At 45.2% G+C, this 19933-nt stretch overlaps 1 protein-coding gene across 1 annotated transcript in view; it reads left to right on the top strand.

The window, feature by feature from the left end:
• Positions 1–984: 984 nt before the first annotated feature.
• Positions 985–19933, top strand: part of LOC107108845 (inner centromere protein-like) — a 43669-nt gene continuing 24720 nt past the window's right edge. The window contains exons 1-3 of the mRNA XM_015409367.1: positions 985–1121; positions 2475–2591; positions 6912–7612. Coding sequence (XP_015264853.1) covers positions 985–1121; positions 2475–2591; positions 6912–7612 — 955 coding nt within the window. The remainder of the gene's footprint in view (positions 1122–2474; positions 2592–6911; positions 7613–19933) is intronic.

The following is a 19933-nucleotide window of genomic DNA, read 5'->3' as shown; positions in this document are numbered from 1 at the left end:
GGGTTTTTTTTTGGGGGGGGGGGGGCCATTAAATTTTGTTTAGGACCTTTTCGGTGAGTGAGTAGGTCGAGGGGTCAATCTGTTAAAACGAAGGGGGGGGGGGAAAGTGGTATTCCTGAAGGGTGAACACCAGCCAATTTGTAAGCTCTTGTGATCGACCATAAAGCTGTGGGTGTCTGAAGCGCTGTAAGATGGTGTTCTGTGTCGACTTTTTCTTTAAAAAAAAGAAAAGAAAAAGATTTGAGAAGTGTACCTGCTGTGAAGTACCTGACAGCTTTCCCGTTTTTCTTCAAAATGACGGTTATGAATCAGGGATGGCACTGGCAGCCTTCTGGTGGGACCAGTGTTCCCTCTAAGCTGAGTTAGTGTGAGATAGCTCACCATTTTTTAGCCTCCAACTCACACATTTTTGTCTTAACTCAGGAAGGACGGATCCAGGGCAAACTGATTTATGCAGCAGCCAAATCGCTCGCTCACAACTTCAATGCCAGTAGCTCACAAAGTAGAATTTTTGCTCACAAGACTCCACAGCTTAGAGGGAGCATTGGGTGGGACCTGGGGATCCCTTAGAATTACTGCTCATCTCCAGACTACAGATTACAGCTCCTCTGGAGAAAATGGATACTTTGGGAGGTAGACTCTATGGCATCATACCCCACCGAGGTTCCTGTCCTCCCCAGGTTCCACCCCCTAGTCTTCAGAATTTCCCCCATCTGGATTTGGCAAACCCCCACCACCACCCGTAGCCAGGGAGCACCTGGCAACCCTATGAAATCTGTGTGCTACAACATGTTTTAATTTTGTGTGCGTTAACAGTTGTCCTTAGATATTTTTGACGTTCCGGCCCAGCGTTAATTACAGATTTCCCCAAAATACCAAGTGGGTAAGAGGATTGGTGATATTAAATTCAAGCAGTGGGAAATCGGTCGTAAAGTGATTAATGTGGTGATTTGCTTATGTCTTTCTTTTGTTTTAGATTGTACCATGGCAGAGGCAACAGAACCCGTTCACTTCCTTGATGTCTGTAGTCAGAAATTTTCTGAATTCATGTTCAACGCTGAGCATAAATGCTTCATGTGGTTGCGGGAAATTGAGGAGGAAGCCATGAAAATATTTGATAGGTAGGCTCAGGTTTTCAAAAGAGCAGGCCTTAACTCCCTATGATGTTTGTGGAATGGAAAGATATTGATCTTTTTTATCGTCTGTACTACACATGATTGCAGAGCTCCCCTTTTATTCCTGTGTGATTAAGGTTATTATACAAAAAGATGTATCAAACCTTTGGAGAAGTTAATTGTTTGGATTTAAAAGATCACTGTTTTGTTGTGTTACTAAGATCTATGTTTTGTTGCATGATATGAAGTGAAAAGTAAAAATATTTTATTCTCTTTGAATTATGGCAAGACTAGTAAGCAAAGCCCGTCGTGGCGGTAGACGACGGGCCCTAGATAGGAAAAAAGCGCGAGTGGAAGGGAGGAATGGAGAAGAGGAGGTAGAGAGAGAGAGAGACAGAGTTAGAAAGGGGGGAAAGAGAGAAAAGGGGGGGGAGACAGAGTGGGGTTAATGTTAGTAATTTGGAAAGGAAGGAAGGAAGCTAGGAAGGAAGGGAGGAAGAATGAAAGGAAGGAAGGAAGGAAGGAAGGAAGGAAGGAAGGAAGGAAGATGGGTAGAAAGACAGAGAGTGAGAGAGAGTGAATGGGACGAAGGATAGTTGAGAAGGAAGAAGGGCAGAGAAACAAAGAGAGGGGGGAAACAGAGTGAGTGAGAGAGAGAATGTTGGGAGGGGAGAGAGAGAAAAAGGAGGGGGGGAGCGGACCCAGTGGAACGGACCCGGCCTGGACTGGGGGGCGGGGGGTGGGGGGAACCGGTGGACGGGCCCTGGAGGGCTCGTCCGCCGGCCTGGACTGGGTGCAGGAGGGTAGGGGGAGCCGGCGGATGGGCCCTGGAGGAGGTGGCGGACAGGCCCTGGAGGGCTCGTCCGCCGGTGTGGACTGGGGGCGGGGGGTGGGGGGAGCCGGCAGACGGGCCCTGGAGGCCTCGTCCGCCTGCCTGGAGTGCGGGCGGGTGAGGGGAGGACCGGCGGACGGAGCCTAACGGCTCCGTTCGCCGCTGTCCTGAATGTGGCCAGTTAGTCTATGAGCGGAAGAATTGCCGCTCAGAAGACGCTGGCTTGCGGCGATGACTGGCTCCCTCCCCTCCCAGCCACCCAGCCAATGGCAGGCCAGGTTCGGTGAGGGAGCCAGTCATCGCAGGCAGCGTCTTCTGAGTGGCATTTTTTCCGCCCATACACTAACGGGGCGCATTTTAGAATTCTGGCACCCAAAACCCTTTTATAATATAGGAGAGATTCATTCCAGGTTCTGCCCACAGAACCCACAAACTGAGGTTATACTCATGGTACTTTTAAGATGTGCTTTCAGACCTGATTACTTTTTTGCATGCTAATTGCAATGAATTTGATTTTGTTTGAGCAGCAGTCTCAGTAACGAGCCTGCACTGATGCCCAAAACACCATCACAGAAGAGGCACCGGAAGAAGAAGAAGCGCTCTTCATCTTTTAAAGATGACAATACAGAACTGACTAGAAAAAGGTAAAACCTGATTAGAAACATTTGTTTTTAGTACTTTGGTGGCATCCAGAGGACATAGATCAGTGGTGGCGAACCGATGGCACGGGTGCCAGAGGTGGCACTCAGAGCCCTCTCTGTGGGCACATGTGCCATCGCCCCAGCCAGGCCCAGACCGTCATTAAAGTGTCGAATTATCTGCCAAATAATTTTAAGTAAATGAAAGCATTTCGGATTGCTTTCCTTACTTTGTTTGGATCATCTTAAGTTAATGTATGAGTTGTTTTTTCTAAAATAATACCTCAGTATTCAGGTTAAATTGCCATGTTGGCAGTTTGCGATAAATAAGTGGGTTTTGGGTCACAGTTTGGGAACTTGGTCTCTACAAGGTTCGCCATCACTGACATAGATCATTAGGTGCCTGTCTGTCAAAGCATCTCTGTGTGCCTCCACCTTCTGAGATGAGGAAAGAGTCTTTTTCAGTGGTGGCCCCCCGTTTGTTGAACACCCTTCCCTTCAGGTTTTTGCATGGCACCTGATCAAATTGCTTTTAGCTAGTGAGTTAAATCATATCTACCTAGGCATTTGATATACTTTGTGCTGTGTTTAGTATGTCAGACAAGGATCTGAGAGGTCCTGGTTTAAATCTACACCTCTCAATGAAGTTTGCTGAATGACCTTGAGCTAGTCATGCAGTTTCAGCCTAAACTATCACTCACGATTATAGCAAGGATAAAATGGGAAAGGTAGAATAATGTACTGTACCCTGAGCTCCTTGAGGAGAGAACATGATAAAAATGTGCTAGGGAGATTAATTCTCCCTCATGGGTGTTGAGTTTTTAACATGCTTATGTGATTCTAGTTTCTTTTCTTTATTTGATGTTGTGGGTTTTCTGTTTTAAATTTTTTATTATAAGGGATACAGAAAGAAAGGAGTAGGAAAAAAACACAGAGGAAATATAATTACTAAAAACATGTGAGGCGAATTTTACAGATATCGAGGACAATCATTTTTCTGAATATATATGTCAATATTAAAAAGTATCTATATATCTAATAGCGAGGCTTTTTCCCCCTGTGCAGATACTTGTTTCCAACAACAGAGGGCTCGCTCTCCCCCAACAGCTTTTTCTACATTCTCAAGAGACTTCCTGGGCCTGCAGAAAAATCCAAGAAGTAAAAAAAACACACAAAAAAACCTTTCAGGGACAATTGAATCCCCCCCAATACCTTTTGAAATGGCATCTGCAGGGATCTACTTCAGGCATCAACTGTGAGAGATTAGAATGTTGGGGGGGCCTTCTAACTGGCTCTGTCAGTAAAAGGTAGGGGGAGGGCCCTTTCCAGGCCTATTTTGGCCTTTCAGGGAGGGAGCCTTGAAGCCAAGTCTGACAAGGGTTGCCAGTGCCAGGCTGAGGAATTCCTAGAGATTTTGTGGTGGGCTCTAAGGAGGGCTGGGTTTGGGGAAGGGAGAGGCCTCATCTGGGTATAATGCCACAGAGTTCAGCCTCCAAAGCAGCTATTTTCTCCAGGGATTTTTTTGAGTCTGATCTCTGCTGACTATGGTTCAGTTGCAATTGTGGGGGGGGGGTCTCCAGGTCCCACTTGGAAGTTGGCAACCTTAGGCCTGGCAGCAGTCTAGGGTTGCCAGGTCCCCCCTGGCCACCGGCAGGGGATGGGGGGGTTAAGGTTGCCAGATCCAGGCTGGGAAACTCCTGGACATTTGGGGGTAGACCCTGGGGAGGAAAGGGACCTCAGTGGGGTACAATGCCATAGACTCCATCTTCCAAAGCATCAATTTTCTCCATGGGAAGTTATCTTTGTAGTCTGGAAATGAGCAGTAATTCCAGGGGATCCCCGGCTGGCATCCCTAGGTAGCACCCTCTAGGTGACTTGATACCACCCGATTTGCATGACTCAACCAGGTCCGGCTGCTTGCTACTGTTCAACAGCAGCCACCCAATGAAAGCCAGTGTGGTGCAGCAGTTAGATCTTCAATGTAGGGTCTGTGAGATCCAGGTTCAGATCCCCATCTTGTGGAGGAAGCTGACTGGGTGATTTTGGACTAATCACACACTTTCAGCCTAACCAACCTCACAGGGTTATTGTGCAGATAAAAAGGAGGCAAGAATAATGTAAGCTGCTTTGGTCCCCACTGTGGAAAAAGACTGTAATTTTCCTAGGTAGAGGCTGTGGGGAAGGGGTGTGGAGACACAGAAAGCTGAAGACAGAGAGGGAGATAAAGGTAGGTTGGCTGTTGGGTGGAAAGGAAATAGGGTTGCTAACTCCTGGTTTGGAAATTCCTGGACATTTGAAGGGTGGAGCATGGGGAAAGTAGGGTTTGAGGAGGGGAGGAACTTCAGACCAGTATAATGCCATGAACTCCATCCTCCAAACCAGCCATTTCCTCCATGAGAACTACCATTGCCAGCCTCCAGGTGAGGGCTGGAGATCACCCAGAATTGCAATTGTTGTCCAGGTGACAGAGATCAGTTCCCCTGGATAAAATGACAGCTTTGGAGGGTTGAGTCTATGGCATTATACCCTGCTGAGGCTACTGGCCTCACCAAGCCTCACTGTCCCAAGGCTCCACCCTCAAATCTCCAGGAATTTCTCAACCTGGAGATTGTCAGCCCTAAGGTGAATTGATCTCTGTAGCTGGGAGTTCCGTTGTGATTCCCTGAGAGCTGCCACTGCTGCTGTGGGGATAGAGGAAGTAGGTGGGTGGGAGCACTGCCACAACTGCTGCTACTGCTGTGTGGGTTCGGGGAGGAAGCAGGCAGGAGGCTGGGCGAGTGATGGGGGCAGAAAGAGAAAACGTGATGAGGTGGGGAGGCAGAAAAACAAAGATAATGATGAAGGGGCAAAAAGAGAGGAGGTAACATGCATGGAGGAGAGATAGAGAGGAAGAAAAGGCAGAGAAGAAGGAAGAGAGGTAGGGGAGAGGGGAAGAAGCAAAGGTGTGAGGATTGAGATAACCATCCCGCAAGTTTCTTGTGGGTCTCCACTTGAATGGTATAATGGCTTAACAAATGTATAACATGATATATATGGTATAGCTTAAAATATATATGACATATTAAGAAGTCTATATAATGACCTACTCAGTATAGTCTACCATTTTCTCATACTGTATTATCATTTTTATCTTATCGCTTATCTATTATATTATATAGTATAACATAAATAACCTCATAGAAGTTTTTATAAGATTTCACACAGCAGTTATAATAAACAAGTAGATTTGCTGTTGTGTTTTAATTGGCGATATTGATTTTGTGTGTGTTTGCTGTCCCGAGAACCAGTTCTTAATATTTCTGGGTTTGCTTATTATCCCAAGCAAGCTACTTGTCTGTTCTTGTGTACAAAAGAGCTGCATATGTGTTTCTATTATATTCACCTTAACTGTCGTTCAGCCTTCATTTTTCCTATTCATTTAGGAATTAGAGTTGTCAAAGGCTAGGTAAGGGTAGATTTGTCAAAACATGTTTGCTCGTGTGACTTCTGTTTCTTCCACTTCTTCCACCAAACATGATGTGAGTTTAGCATATTGTTTCTCTTTTTTGTGCAAACTTCCTCCATCGATTCTAGATTAAAGCTGGATGCATTCCTGTTGATAGCAACATTCTACTTTTATTTTTGAGAGGAGTTAGGAAGTAGTCTATACATAACAATACGTTGTATTTAGTTAATGTGTATAGATTGGGGTAAACACGCACAGCCCAGTCTTATGCATGTTTATTCACAAGTCCTGATGAGTTCAGTGTAACTCACTTCCAAATGAAAGTGTGTAGGCTTATGGTCCAGTAGCCAAGTTGCACTATTAGCAGATGTTAAGGGGAACCTCCTGTCATCACATGGTGGGTGCAAATGTGGTGCCTCTGTGCCCATGGTAATGAATGTGCAATGGGGATGTACATTTCCTTGTTTAAAGCAGGGGTCCCCAACCTTTTTGAGCTGCGGGCACCACTGGAATTCTGACACAGAGTGGTGAGCGCAACTACAAAATGGCTGCCAAAGGAGGTGGAACCAACCACACATAGGAAGCCCAAGTGTAGGGGAGTAGAGGCGTAATTTAAAAAATACATTGGAGAGAGAAGTGAGAGGAAATAAAGCCAACACGGTGATGGCAGCTGCAGTCCACTGTTAATTTAATATGTACAGCCAGTCAGAGAAAATATGTAGGGATTTGGTATGGTAATGCACAGTTGTAGAAGAGTCCTCCGGAAAACTGACATACCTCTAGAAAGATAATATGGAACTTGTTCTGCAGTTCTTAGTGCCACCTTATGGCTTGAAGCTGAATAATAATTTTAAATGGTTTTTTTTTTCTTTTTTCTTAAGACTCTCAAAAAGACGAAGTGGCGTAAAACCATCCTCCTCTATTGAACTTTTCCCGAGCAAAGAGAATCTGGAGTTAACAGCATCTTGTAAAACAAACTTTTTCACAAAGGAAGCTTTAGAAACAGAATGTCACAAGACAGTTATGCATCCAGTTGAAGAAAAAGCACTTGGTGGTGACTTTAACAAAAATACTGAAGTAAAAGGAACAATGGATGAGGAAACACGCAGTGTCCCTGAAGTCTCCACCATGTGGCCAGATGGCCATTTTGCTGACAGGGTTGGAGCTACTGGAGTTGCAGGTGTTTTGGATGTCTCTGCAGTCGTGCTGCCAAATCCCCTTGATCCAGCAAGGACTGGAAAAGACTGGGATGCATCCAGGCTGAGTACCTCTACTCCAAAACCATATTTAAATGTGACCCCTGCAGGTGCAGGAGAGTTGTTCTTAGGCCAACAAGTAGGTAATAATCTGGTGCAAGAGGGGGCCGCGTCTCAGGATTTAAAAGACAGCACTGGAACCTCTGGAGGCTCCCGATCAGGCCATCGCCCTTCAAGTCGACCCCACAAGAACAGGAGAGTATCGCTTGTCGAGAAATACTCACTGACCAGCAAAAGGAAAAGCATGATTCGGAAATCCGTCAGCAAGTCGATTGCCAAAAAGAAACCGGCTTGGAGCTCTCCATCCACCTCTAGTCGAGTAAGCTGTAAGTAAAGCAAATTAAGTCTTGGAGGCAGATTCTGGTCATTCTCAGTATGTAACCTTAAGGCATGTAAGGAATAGGTAGCTCAAATATGTTTGTGTGGAAATGACTGTGTCACTCTAACTGCTGTATCTTAAGATCTGGCAGCCATTTCTACTGCATGTAGTGCCTTTAGCTTCCTTTAAGGGCCTAGAAACTGCACAGAAGAGAATGTTGATGATCTTGTATAACAGCAAGCTTCCCCAGTTGTCTGACATCTAACCTGTTGCATACATTGCTCCTTTATCATGCACGATGAAGGCCCTTTGAGGACAAATCGCCTTCTAGGTAACCCATAGCAGACCTGACACACTTCGCATGCTATAGACAGTAAATGAAGCTGTGCCCTTAATTTTTGCCCAGCTTACTTACAAGTCTGTCTAGTACTGTACTCCTTAAATGGATGCAGTTGTTGCAATTAGAGAATGTTATGGCTGGCTGAAAGAGCTATAACATGAAAACTGAGTAGCAGAGAGGCTATCTCTAATGTTAGATATAGGAAATAGGAATCACTGCTGAAATAACTGCAGTGCAATACCTTTTTATGAGGGACAACCAAAACTGTGAGCAAGCTTTTAATTCTCTGAGAACTCTTCATCAGGCTGGATATACAATATGCAAACAAATGAGAGGATTGGGAGAAAATGTTTCATGGTATGTGTGATGACGGATACCCTGGTCTGCAGTTTGTAGAGGCTTAAGATGTCTGCTTGATGTATTGTAGACTAAATTGAATTACATGATTTTAGGTACAAAACAGGTTTCAAGATATACTGAATGGTGGTTTTAGGTAGTCATTAAGTTAACGGTATCAGTAGAAGTCAAATTTGAGAGCATCGTCTAGTGATTGTACAGCAAGTGACAAATCCAAAGTCGTCATTCTCCAGTTGTACAGCACCCCCCTGGTAAATTTGATATTTCTTAAAGTAAACAAAAATAAAAGGCTGCTGTGTTGGTTCATAGAAAAATTATAAAACTGGGGCTAGTGCAATATCTTTTTATTACAACCCATGAAAAGAGCATAAAACAGTGAGCAAGCAATGTAGCTCATACAAATATATGTGAATGTTATCACTCCAGAGGTCTGGATATTATCAGCATAGTGTGGATGGTTAGCTGCCTGAAAGCTAAATTGTATTCGTCTTTTGTGTTACCTAAATGGCCTACCTGTGGGTCACCCTCAACTCTTTGGGTACCCCCTGTTGTGTGTTAAGAGCAACCCCCTCATGTATCCAGGTAAAATGAAATTAGTGACCACTGTCTGTGTATACCAAGGTCCAGAATTTGGTTGTAGCGCTTCCCTATGGGAATGGGGAGGTTCCCAGAAAATAAAGCAGATGAAAAGTAGAATCAGAGTCTAAATCTTCATTTAGAAATAGATCAAGGAAAGCAGGAGGTTCTCAGAGAGATGCCTCTGTCTTGCAGAAAAACCCACATCCTCAGAGCAGAGTTACAAAGAGCCAGTTTGATGTAGTGGTTAAGTGCGCGGGGAGAACTGGGGTTGATTCCCCACTCCTCCACTTGCACCTGGCTGGATGACCTTGGGCAAGCCGTAGTTCTGATAGGAGCTGTTCGTGAAAAAGAGCAGTTTCTGTCAAGAGCTCTCTCAGCCCCACCTACCTCACAGGGTGTCTGTTGTGGGGAAGAGGAAAGGAGTTTGTAAGCTGCTCTGAGACTCCCTTGGGTAGTGACGGACAGGGTATAAATCCAATCTCTTCTCTTATTATTATTATTATTAACCCTTGACAACCTAGCACCTATAAGCAATAAAAGCACCCAGTATAGGAGGGCAAATGAAAACATACAAGCCTGTCTTGATGTGATGAGAGAGTGGGGGGGGGAGTCCTAGGTGGCAGGAGAGCAAAGGAGAAGGAAGCAGGGCAGAGAATGAGGTCAGCTCCATATCTCTGAGGATCCTGTGTGGAAGGCTGCACAGGGGGAGTAGTGAGGGAGTCTCTGTTGCAAAATTCTGGGGTTTGGGGCCTATATTTATATTTTTGAAGTGTTGAAAAGTGAGTGTCAAGCGGGCTCCGAACGGTTGGCTGGTGTTAACTTTCTCATGGGAATGGGGGGGGGAGGATCTTTACACTTCAAATGGACCAGTTGGTGCAAGGAAATGCATGAAGAGGATCATGGGAGTTTGTCCTGTTGTTTTACCTATACAAGTTGTAACCTTAGATGTTTTAATCAGTCTGAACAAAGAATCTCTCTGTATCACTACTCTTAGATTTAAAAAAGCTTTTCTATAAAAGACTATGAGACAACGAGTGGATTGAACCAATATGATCTGCTGGTTTTTGATGGACTGATTGCCAACTGGATCCTTTCGTGTGTCAAGGGTGTGTTAGCATATCTAATCATCGAGACATTGCCTGCATTTTGAGGTGGTGTTGAGTTCCTGCAGCATCTTGGAGTATCACTCTATTCCAAGTTACAAAGAGCATTTTTCCTCATGTTCCAACATCATGACACATTAAAGATGAGGTGGGCTTGACATGGAGATGCTGTGTGTGATGTCTTGCACTTAAAGCATTTGATCAAGTGATTTTTATTTTATATTATTCTTTCAGGCCATAGTTCCATTGAAGTGTTTGTGGATGATGAAACAAGTAAAAATGGGTGAGTTAGTTTTACCAAACAGAAACTTTAAAACCTAGCTCAAACAGTTCTCCAAAAATTTTGGAATCCATTTTTAATCTGTGAATTAAGCAAAATATTTTCAACATGAAAAGTAATTTTGCCACACTAATTCAGTAAAGCTGAGACTTAGAGGTGAGGTGATGCAGATTAAAAGAAAGCACTTAAATTGTCATTTGATATGCTGAGAGGTAAGGGAGTTGTTGTTCCTCCTCCTCCTTTCTTCCTAAGTCTTTCCTCTTGAAACTTGAAAAGAACCTGGACCCTCATCCCTGGCCTGCTGTTTGGCCTCTTTATATGGGTCATGTTTAGCTGTGTGCAAGCCCAGAAGACTGCCCTGCATTCTCATACCTGTCCCCTTTTGCCAGTTTGGCCACGCTGTAGCTGTCAGCAGTGGCCCCTTAAAAGGGCTCCTTGGTGATACGGTGGTGCTGTACTTCATCCAGTTGTTTGGCTGTGGCCTATAGGGAGCTGGAGCAGCCACTGGAATGGTAGTGAACCCAGAAGTTGGAGCCAATATCATGTTTGCTTGTGGTGGTCCAGACGAGCCCAGGGACATCACAGGGGCCAGGAGAAGGTCCCATCTTGGGCAGTTGCTGATAGCATATTCTGAATGCAGTGCACTGGACTTCAATCCTTTTATGAAGACCTCAGTCTGGTTTTCTGCTGTCTGCATCTCTGATCCCATTCACAGAAGTCTTCTAAGGTCCATGTGGCGGAACGGGCCCACGCCAGCTGGCAGGCCCCGCTCTGCCCACCCCTCCTTTGCCTGCCCTGGCACCTGAAGGGGCAGTTTTTCACCACTGCCTCCGGGTATTGCTGCCACCACTGTCCCTGTCTTGGCCTCCTAAGCTCCCTCTGATGTCGCTAGGAACCCACCTTGGGGCTTCCTGGCAATCATCGGGAGTCCCCAACCCACTCCTAGCGTGTCCAAGCGGCTGAGGGAACTATGCGGTACAGAGGGACTTCTCAGGGTCAACAGTAAAAGGATTTATTTTGAAACCACTCAACTATATACAGGCATATTAACAGTGAACTGAAGAATCAAAATAAAGGTGAAGAATAAATGGCTCCATCTCTCCCTTCTCTACACACACCCTGTCTAGATGGTCTGCAGGGCAGGCACATGACTTGCTTCCACTGGAGGAAGTTAGATTAGCCCAACTCCCAACATGGCCTCTGCCTCCTGCAGACTCCGGCCGACAGCCTGACTGGCTCCAGACTTCAGGCAGGCCGACCTCAATTCTCATAGACTGGCTTCCTACCCAAAAGCTCCACTATATCAAACAGCCCTTCCCGCCCAGGAAGTGGCTCTCCCTCCTGCAGCATTCTGGGGCAGATCTCCTCACAGCCTTGATGGACTTCCTGTCCTCTCTAGGGAGCTGCCCTCAGACTACTGGTTGGAGACAGGAGGGGGGGAATGAGGAGGAGACTAGGCCAAGGCCTGCCTCAGGCTTGATGGTCCCCTCCTATCTGGCCCACCCCAACTTAAACATAGGCATAAAATGGCGTTTCTCCACAGTCCACAAAAGCTTTGCTTTAACTACTGCTAGCCCTGAGACTGCAGAAGCCTGGGAAAGAGATTAGAGTTGACACTGGGCAAAGAGCTACATGAGTCAGACCTCCTTTCAAACAAGAGTGTCATGTCCCTCTATAGATCCAGGTGGGCAGCCACGTTGGTCTGAAGCACTAGAACAAAGTTGGAGTCCAGTGGGGCACCTTTAAGATAACGAGGTTTTATTCAAGATTTGAGCTTTCGTGTACATGCACGCTTCCTCAGACACGTATCTGAGGAAGTGTGTGTGCACACGAAAGTGCATACCTTGGGAAAAAACCTCGTTGTCCTAATGGTGCCACTGGACTCCAGTTTTGTTAATGTCCCTCTACGTAACCATCCGAAGTTTGAGCAAAGAATGGATCCATAATGAAATGTAAAATATAATTGTTCTATGGTATGGTTTAAATGGTGCTCATTGATACCAGTTTATTATACATAATGTAAGCAATATTTCAGCATGCTTTATGTCACTTTATATTGTTACTGATTTTACATCCCACCTTTGCGTGGGCAGGACATTTTTGCTAATGTAGAATAATAGTTCCTGAAGGGTATTTTTGGTCTGTTTCCAGTATTTGGTGTTGAAATGGTTTCCTTGCTCAATCAGGTGTGTATTTTAAAAGTGGAGATTAGGATTACTTTCTTTAGGGTTGCAGAGAAAATCTTCTTGCAATAATTACATATCCACTTGTGGATAAATATCTGGAAGGTGCAGTGTGACTCTTCAGTAAGGTAGGAACATAAATCGGGGAGAGGGATTAGAGACTTGTAGGCTGTGCTCTGCTGAGAGGTAGTAGTTTCATTTTGTTTTAGCTTCAGTACTTTTAGATTTATATTTATTTTGCTTCTACCTCCCTCCTTCCCTTCTTCATTTTAGGAGGTGGGGGGAGAAGTAAAGGTTTTAAGAAGCAAGAAGCGCAAGTCCTGGAGCATTGTTGCGGGACATGAGGCAGTGCTCCATTTCTAGGGCTTTTATTTTTTTATCTTATACTGTCTTAGCTTTTACCCATTTTAATTCCTTTTATCTATTTATTCTGATTTCTTGTATCTCAGCTCTAGTATTTTAACTTTGCTCAATTTTATTGAACAGTTCAAAGGGTTTCTCACACTGACTGATTTCCTTTTGTTATGACGCTGAACTGCAGGCTGTGGAAGGTCGGTAGTTCAGCAGTTTGAGACCCGTGTGCTGCTGCATGACGGAGTGAGCTCCCGTCTCTAGTTCCAGCTCCTGCCAACCTAGCAGTTCGAAAGCAAGAAATTGCAAGTAGATCAATAGGTACCACTTCGGTGGGAAGGTAACAGCGTTCCGTGCTCCTTGGTGTTTAGTTATGCCGGCCACATGACCACGGAAACGTCTTTGGACAGCGCTGGCTCTTCGGCTTTGAAACGGAGATGAGCACCACAACCCTAGAGTCGGATTCGACTGGCTTTCGAGCAAGGGAACCTTTACCTTTACCTTTATCTCACACTTTCTTCACTACCATTTCCCTCCTTTAAGGAACTAATACTGTTGTTTCGGCTGTGGGGGAAGTGAGAGAAGTGTTTTGAGTTTTGAGTGTATGGCGTATGCCTGTTGAGCCTGTGCACATATTTGCTTATTTGTGTGTGTGTGCGGGGGTGTAGTTTGTTTTCTTTTGGGGGCTTTTTGTATTTTATATGAGCTGTGTGCTCCATGCTTTCCATTTTAAGTTTTAGAATTATTATTCATCACATTAATTAACCAGTTTTTGTGCAGGAACATCCATGGGAGAAACAGTGGGTCTCTCATATTTCTACTCCCTGCTCCTAAATGGCTTGATGCCTTTCAAATCTCAGTGCTGCCAGAATATTATGTGTTCTGGAGTTACATGAAGTATGTTGTTGCAGTGGTTCTAAGGCTGGTGCAGGCTGCTTATTGACCAGGCAACAACTGCTGGAGGAACTGGGTGCCACTGTGAGACTATCTGTGGCTTTATGTCAACACGACTTGCTCCTACTTGTCTTAAACATTGCCTTGTCTTTGCCTCACCTAACTACATGTTGATTCTTCCCAAAGCATGCCAAAGATGCACTGGAAATGGGTGCATTGTAGAAGCCATGTTGGATCAGGCCAGTGGCCCATCCAGTCCAACACTCTGTGTCACACAGTGGCCAAAACTACCAGGTGCCATCAGGAGGTCCATCACTGAGGCCAGGACACTAGAAGCCCTCCCACTTTTGCCCCCCCCCAAGCACCAAGAATACAGAGCATCACCTGCCCCAGCCTGTGAGTTCCTATCTATACCTTGTGGCTAATAGCCACTGGTGGACCTCTGCTCCATATGCTTATCCAGTTCCCTCTTGAAGCTGTCCATGCTTGTAGCTGCCCGCACATGTTAATTACACTTTGCTTGAAGAAGTACTTCCTTTTATCTGTTCTAAGCCTACTGCTCATTAATTTCATTGCATGCCCACGAGTTCTTGCACTGTAAGAAAGGGAGAAAAGTACTTCTTACTCTACCTTCTCTGTCCCATGCATAATTTTGTAAACCTCTATCGTGTCGCCTCTCAGTCTTTGTTTTTCCAAGCTAAAGAGCCCTAACCTCTTTAAACCTTTTTATAAGGAAGGTGTTCCATCCCCTTAATCATTTTAGTTGCCCTTTTCTGCACTTTTTCCAATGCTATAATATCTTTTTTGAGGTGTGGTGACCAGAACTGTGCACAGTAGCCCAAATGAGGCCACACCGTAGATTTATACAGGGGCATTATGATACTGGCTGATTAGTTTTCAATCCCCTTCCTAATAATCCCCAGCATAGTATTTGCCTTTTTTATTACAGTTACACACTGAGTCAACATCTTCAGTGAATTAATTAGCTATCACACGATTCCCAAGATCTCTTTCCTGGTCAGTTACCGCCAGTTTGGACCCCATCAACGTATGTTTATAGTTAGGATTTTCAGTTCCATTGTGCATTACTTTGCACTCTGCCCACATTGAACCTCATTTGCCATGTTGATGCCCACTCACCCAGTCCTCCCTGCTTCTCTCCACCCTGAAGAACTTAGTGTCATCCGCAGATTTAACCACTTCATTGCTTACTCCCAACTCCAAATCATTAATGAACAAGTTTAAAAGGATTGAACCCTGGGGTATCCCACTGCTTACCACCTTCCACTGTGAAAACTGCTCGTTTATACTTTGTTTCCTGTTAATTAACCAGTTTTTAATCCACGAGAGGACTTGTCCTCTTATCCCATGACTACTGAGTTTACACAGGAGCCTTTGATGAGCAACTTCATTAAAAGCTTTCTGGAGGTCTAGGTAAACAACATCTACTCAGTTACCCTTGTCCACATGTTTGTTCACCCTCTTAAATAACTCTAAAAGGCTAGTGGGACAAGATTTTCCCTTACAGAATCCATACTGATTCTTCCTCAATAGCTTTCATTCATCAATGTTCTATCTTTAATAATGGATTCCACGAGTTCACCTGGTATTGACATTAAACTGATTGCCCTGTAATTTCCTAGATCTCCTCTGGATCCTCTTTTAAAGATCTTTTAAATATTAGCTACCTTCCAGTCCTTCGGAATGAAGGCAGATTTTAGTGATAAATTGCATATTTTTGTCAGGAGAAAAGTTCACATTTGAGGGCTTTCAGAACTCTTGGATGTATGCCATCTGGGCCTGGTGATTTGTCTGTTTTTTAATTTCTCCATCAGTCACAGGACCTCCTCTCTCATCACCTCAATCCAACTCAGGTCTTTTGACACCCCTCCTGAAACTGGCGATTGTGGAGTGGGCAAGCACCTCCTACCTTCCACAGTGAAGACTGAGGCAAAAAATGCATTCAGCTTCTCTGCCATTTCCCTATCATTTCTTAGTGATCCTTTCACTCCTTGGTCATCCAAGGCCCCCACTGCCTCCCTGGCTGGTTTTCTGATTCTAATGTATTTGAATAAATTTTTATTGTTGGTCTTTATGTTTTTTGCAATATGTTCCTCATAGTTCCTTTTTGCCTGTCTGATTACCGACTTCCATTTTATTTGCCAAAGCCTGTGCTCCCTTTTATGTAACTCACTTGGACTAGCTTTCCACCACTTAAAGGAATCCTTCTTACAATTTACTGCTTCTCTTACTTTGTTTGTTAACCATGCAGGCCTTTTTAAATACCTATTTGTACCTTTCCTAACCTGCAGTATACATTGTATCTGAGGTTCCAGTATTGTCGTTTTAAATAGTCTCCAAGCTTCCCGAAGAGATTTGACCCTCCTTACCTTTCCTTTCAGTTTCTTCTTCACAAGCCCCCTCATATGAGAGAAGTTAACCTCTTCTAAAGTTAAGATAGCTGTATATCATACTTCGGAGCTGCGGTGCCCCAAGTGGTTAAGACGCTGAACTGCAGGCTGTGGAAGGTCGGTAGTTCAGCAGTTCGAGACCCGAGTGTGCCGCATGACGGAGTGAGCTCCCATCTCTGGCCCCAGCTCCTGCCAACCTAGCAGTACGAAAGCAAGAAATTGCAAGTAGATAAATAGGTACCACTTCAGTGGGAAGGTAACAGCGTTCCGTGCGCCTTGGTGTTTAGTCATGCCAGCCACACGAGCACGGAAATGTCTTCGGACAGTGCTGGCTCTTCGGCTTTGAAACGGAGATGAGCACCGCAACCCTAGAGTCGGATTCAACTGGCTTTCGAGCAAGGGAACCTTTACCTTTATCTTTATATCATACTTCAGGTTTAAGTTAAGGCATAGCTGTTCAGAAGGCTGACTGTTGACATGGGCAGTGGTAAGACTTCCTGTAAATCAATTTATGCTTTCTGCTGCATAAATAGCTATAATACATTAAAATGCCCTGCAAAGACTAAGCAGACATTAACAGTGCAGACCTATGCAGAGTTATTCCAGTCTAAGCCCATTGAAATCTGAGAGCCAGTTCGGTGTTGAGAGCCAGTTTGGTGTAATGGTTAAGTGCGCAGACTCTAATCTGGGAGAACTGGGTCTGATTCCCCACTCGTCTGCTTGCACCTGCTGGATGACCTTGGGCCATAGTTCTGGCACAGCTGTTCTTGAAAAAGAGCCGTTTCTGTCAGAGCTCTCTCAGCCCCACCTACCTGTCTGTTGTGGGGAGGGGAAGGGAAAGGAGTTTGTAAGCTGCTCTGAGACTCCCTTTGGGTAGTGAAGGGCGGGGTATAAACCCAATCTCTTCTTCTTTGTCTTAGTCTTCTGTGGGCGTAGTGTAAGGGGCATAAAGGAATAGATGGCTAAACAATACTGTAGAGTGGGGATATTGTCTGTATTAGCTGTCAAAATTTTTGAGTGAACCATATAACACTCTTTTGAAGTCCCTCCCTACAGTTTTTAATCTGAAAGATTGTAAGGTTTTTTTGGAATTAATTGGGTGGAGTAACACTTTGTCAAAATGCCTCCCTTTAGGCTTCCCTTGCTACAGAATGCTCAGTCTGATGAGGTAAGGTCTTGGTGAGGTGCCTGTTATATTACACTTGGTGGTGATTTGTCCGATTTTCCCTGCTTCTTATCTGAATTCAGGGTACTATCTCAAACAAAAATCTCTGTTACTTGGATCAGTGAATGGGTCTACTCTGTTTCAGTCGTCCATTGTATCAATGTTGCTGGCGACCTCAAGTTAAATTTTGCCTCAAGTTATGCCTCAGGTTAAATTTTGGGAGGCTGCAGTGGGATCCTGTTCAGAGCCAGAAATGGATAAATCCATTTAAATAAATAGGTTTAGCTGCATCTGATTTTGCATAGGATCAGTGTGACTGGGGGGGGGGAGGCATTAGTCTTGGGCCTCATGGGGTTTGATGTTAATTCCACCTCTTCATCTTGGGAAGTAGCTTTTTCTCTAATATTTATTTCTACCTCTCTGCATCTTTTAGTTAACTTTTGTAAAAGTAATTCATTGCAGGGCCTTTAGGATTGTATTTCAAGGTGAACTTGTACCTTGTACAGTAGAACTGGTGGTGTTCATCATCTAATGCAAGTAAGGAAGGGCTGTGGCCTAGAGGTAGAGCATCTCCTGGTATATGGAAGGTCTCAGGTTCAATACCTGGCATCTCCAGTTAAAGGATCTGGCACTAACTGATGTGAAAGACCTCTGACTGAGACATGGAAGAGCCACTGCCAGTCTGAGTAGATAATACTGAACTTGATGGACCAAGTGGGAAAATACCGAAACAATTACATGAATTGTTGAGGCTTCTTAGTAAATTATTGGAAGGAGCTGGCATCTCCATTTGCAGATTAAATTTAGGCATCTAACTTGGAAGCTATTGGAAGTCCTGTCATTGTATTTGCACTACATTGTTTTTTATTCTTTAGGAACTGGAGATGCTACAAAAAACACCCTGTACTCTAGATGTACCTAGTCTGGTTGCTACAGAAAATCCAGATCAACCTGAGATGGAGAAGGGGAAAATCTGCAATAAAGGTAAACACATCAGCGTAGTACAGTATAGGACTTGGTAAAACTGTAGGTATTTAAATGTTGGAATCCCCACCAATCCACTGCAGCACTGTTAGATTTTTTTATGTCAGTTTTTTTTTTTGTTCTGAATTCCTTGTCTCATTAACAATTTTGGACAGAGCGGAGTTGAGTGTTTTTATGGCTATCATTCACAAGATTTAAAGTGCTTGTACTTGTACATGCTAGAATGCAGTACCTTTTCATTCCAAATGCTAGAACCTTGCCCAGGGGTCATTTTGAAGAAAAAGAGGTGCAGGAGCTCATTAGCATAACTCATTAGCATAACTTATTTGCATATGCCACACACCCTGACATCACCGGAAGTGTGTTAGAAGGCAACACCCACCGCTCAGGCTCCACTGGACTGTTTTGGATTGCTAGCTATTGGGGGGGGGGGAGCGTGCAGATCTGTCCTCGCAGAGGAGGGAGAAAGGAGTGGGGGCTCTGTAGACCTTTCCCAGGCCATCTGCCGAGGTTCTGTAGGCCTTTCCCGGGCCGTCCGCCGAGGCAGGCGAGCTGGGAAAGGCAGCGGGGGGCTCCAGAGGCCTATCCCGGGCCCTGCACCTCGGCATGGGCCAGGGTGTCAGCAAGCTGCCATGTTGTTCTGTGTGACTTCTGTTTGTACATATGTGATCCCTGTCCCTGCCAGCTGGCCATTGTGTTTTCCTGCTGTAATGCCAAAGTAAAACAACTGGAGGTTGTGAGGGGGAGAGTATGCTTCGCTGCTAGCTTGTTACTTATCAAGCCTGAGAACTGCACCTGTGTTATGTCTACTGTTCGCCTGGTTCCCAGGACCTGAGCGCGCAACCGTTTTCTCCTGCCCGCCAGCGGGAACGTTATCCATTGGTTATGTATCTAACTTGAATCCCTTGTCGTGTTTGAGTGTCTTTCCAATGCTTTGAAATAAACTTTGCTTTCTTTGGAAACGTGGATTTATTCTCGATGCTTGGGGATCCAACACCAGCAAGGAACCAGTCAGCCTAACACCTGTCCCAGGGACATTAGTAGAAATTGTAATCCAAGGTCGAATTCTTAGGCACATAGAGGGACAAAGCGTGCTGAGGGAAAGTCAGCATGGACCTACCTACCACGGAGGGGGACACGGGATCGGTCCCAACTACCTCCGCACCTTTGATTGTTACAACTACCGCACCAGGGGAAGGTGCTGTGGGGGGAGCGATTCCCCGACTACCTGCCTACCTGTCTTGGCCGCCTCCAACCCCTTCGCACTGGGGTGCGCGGAAGACACCGGCACAGGATGATTGGGCTTTGTACAACACCCAAGGCACCAGGGAGGTGTACTCCCGTCGAGGCAGTGGGCTTCGAGAGAGTCTTTTTGACAAAGGAATGTTTCCCGACTCCGGGAGTCCGGGGGAGACTGGGAGTTATCGGAGAGACGTGGAAGACTGGATGTTTGAGCCGTACCGGCACAGGATGATTGGGCTTTGTACAACACCCAAGGCACCCGGGAGGTGTACTCCCGTCGAGGCAGTGGGCTTCGAGAGAGTCTTTTTGACAAAGGAATGTTTCCCGACTCCGGGAGTTCGGGGGAGACTGGGAGTTATCGGAGAGACGTGGAAGACTGGATGTTTGAGCCGTTGGGGGAGGGAGCCCGTGCAGGATCCTAGGAGGGAGCCGCAGACTT

The sequence above is a fragment of the Gekko japonicus genome, unplaced genomic scaffold (assembly GCF_001447785.1).
Source record: "Gekko japonicus isolate JY-2015 unplaced genomic scaffold, Gekko_japonicus_V1.1 scaffold730, whole genome shotgun sequence".
NCBI classification, from domain to species: domain Eukaryota; kingdom Metazoa; phylum Chordata; class Lepidosauria; order Squamata; family Gekkonidae; genus Gekko; species Gekko japonicus.
Note: the sequence above shows the minus strand (reverse complement) of the source record. Positions and strands in the feature narration are given on the sequence as shown.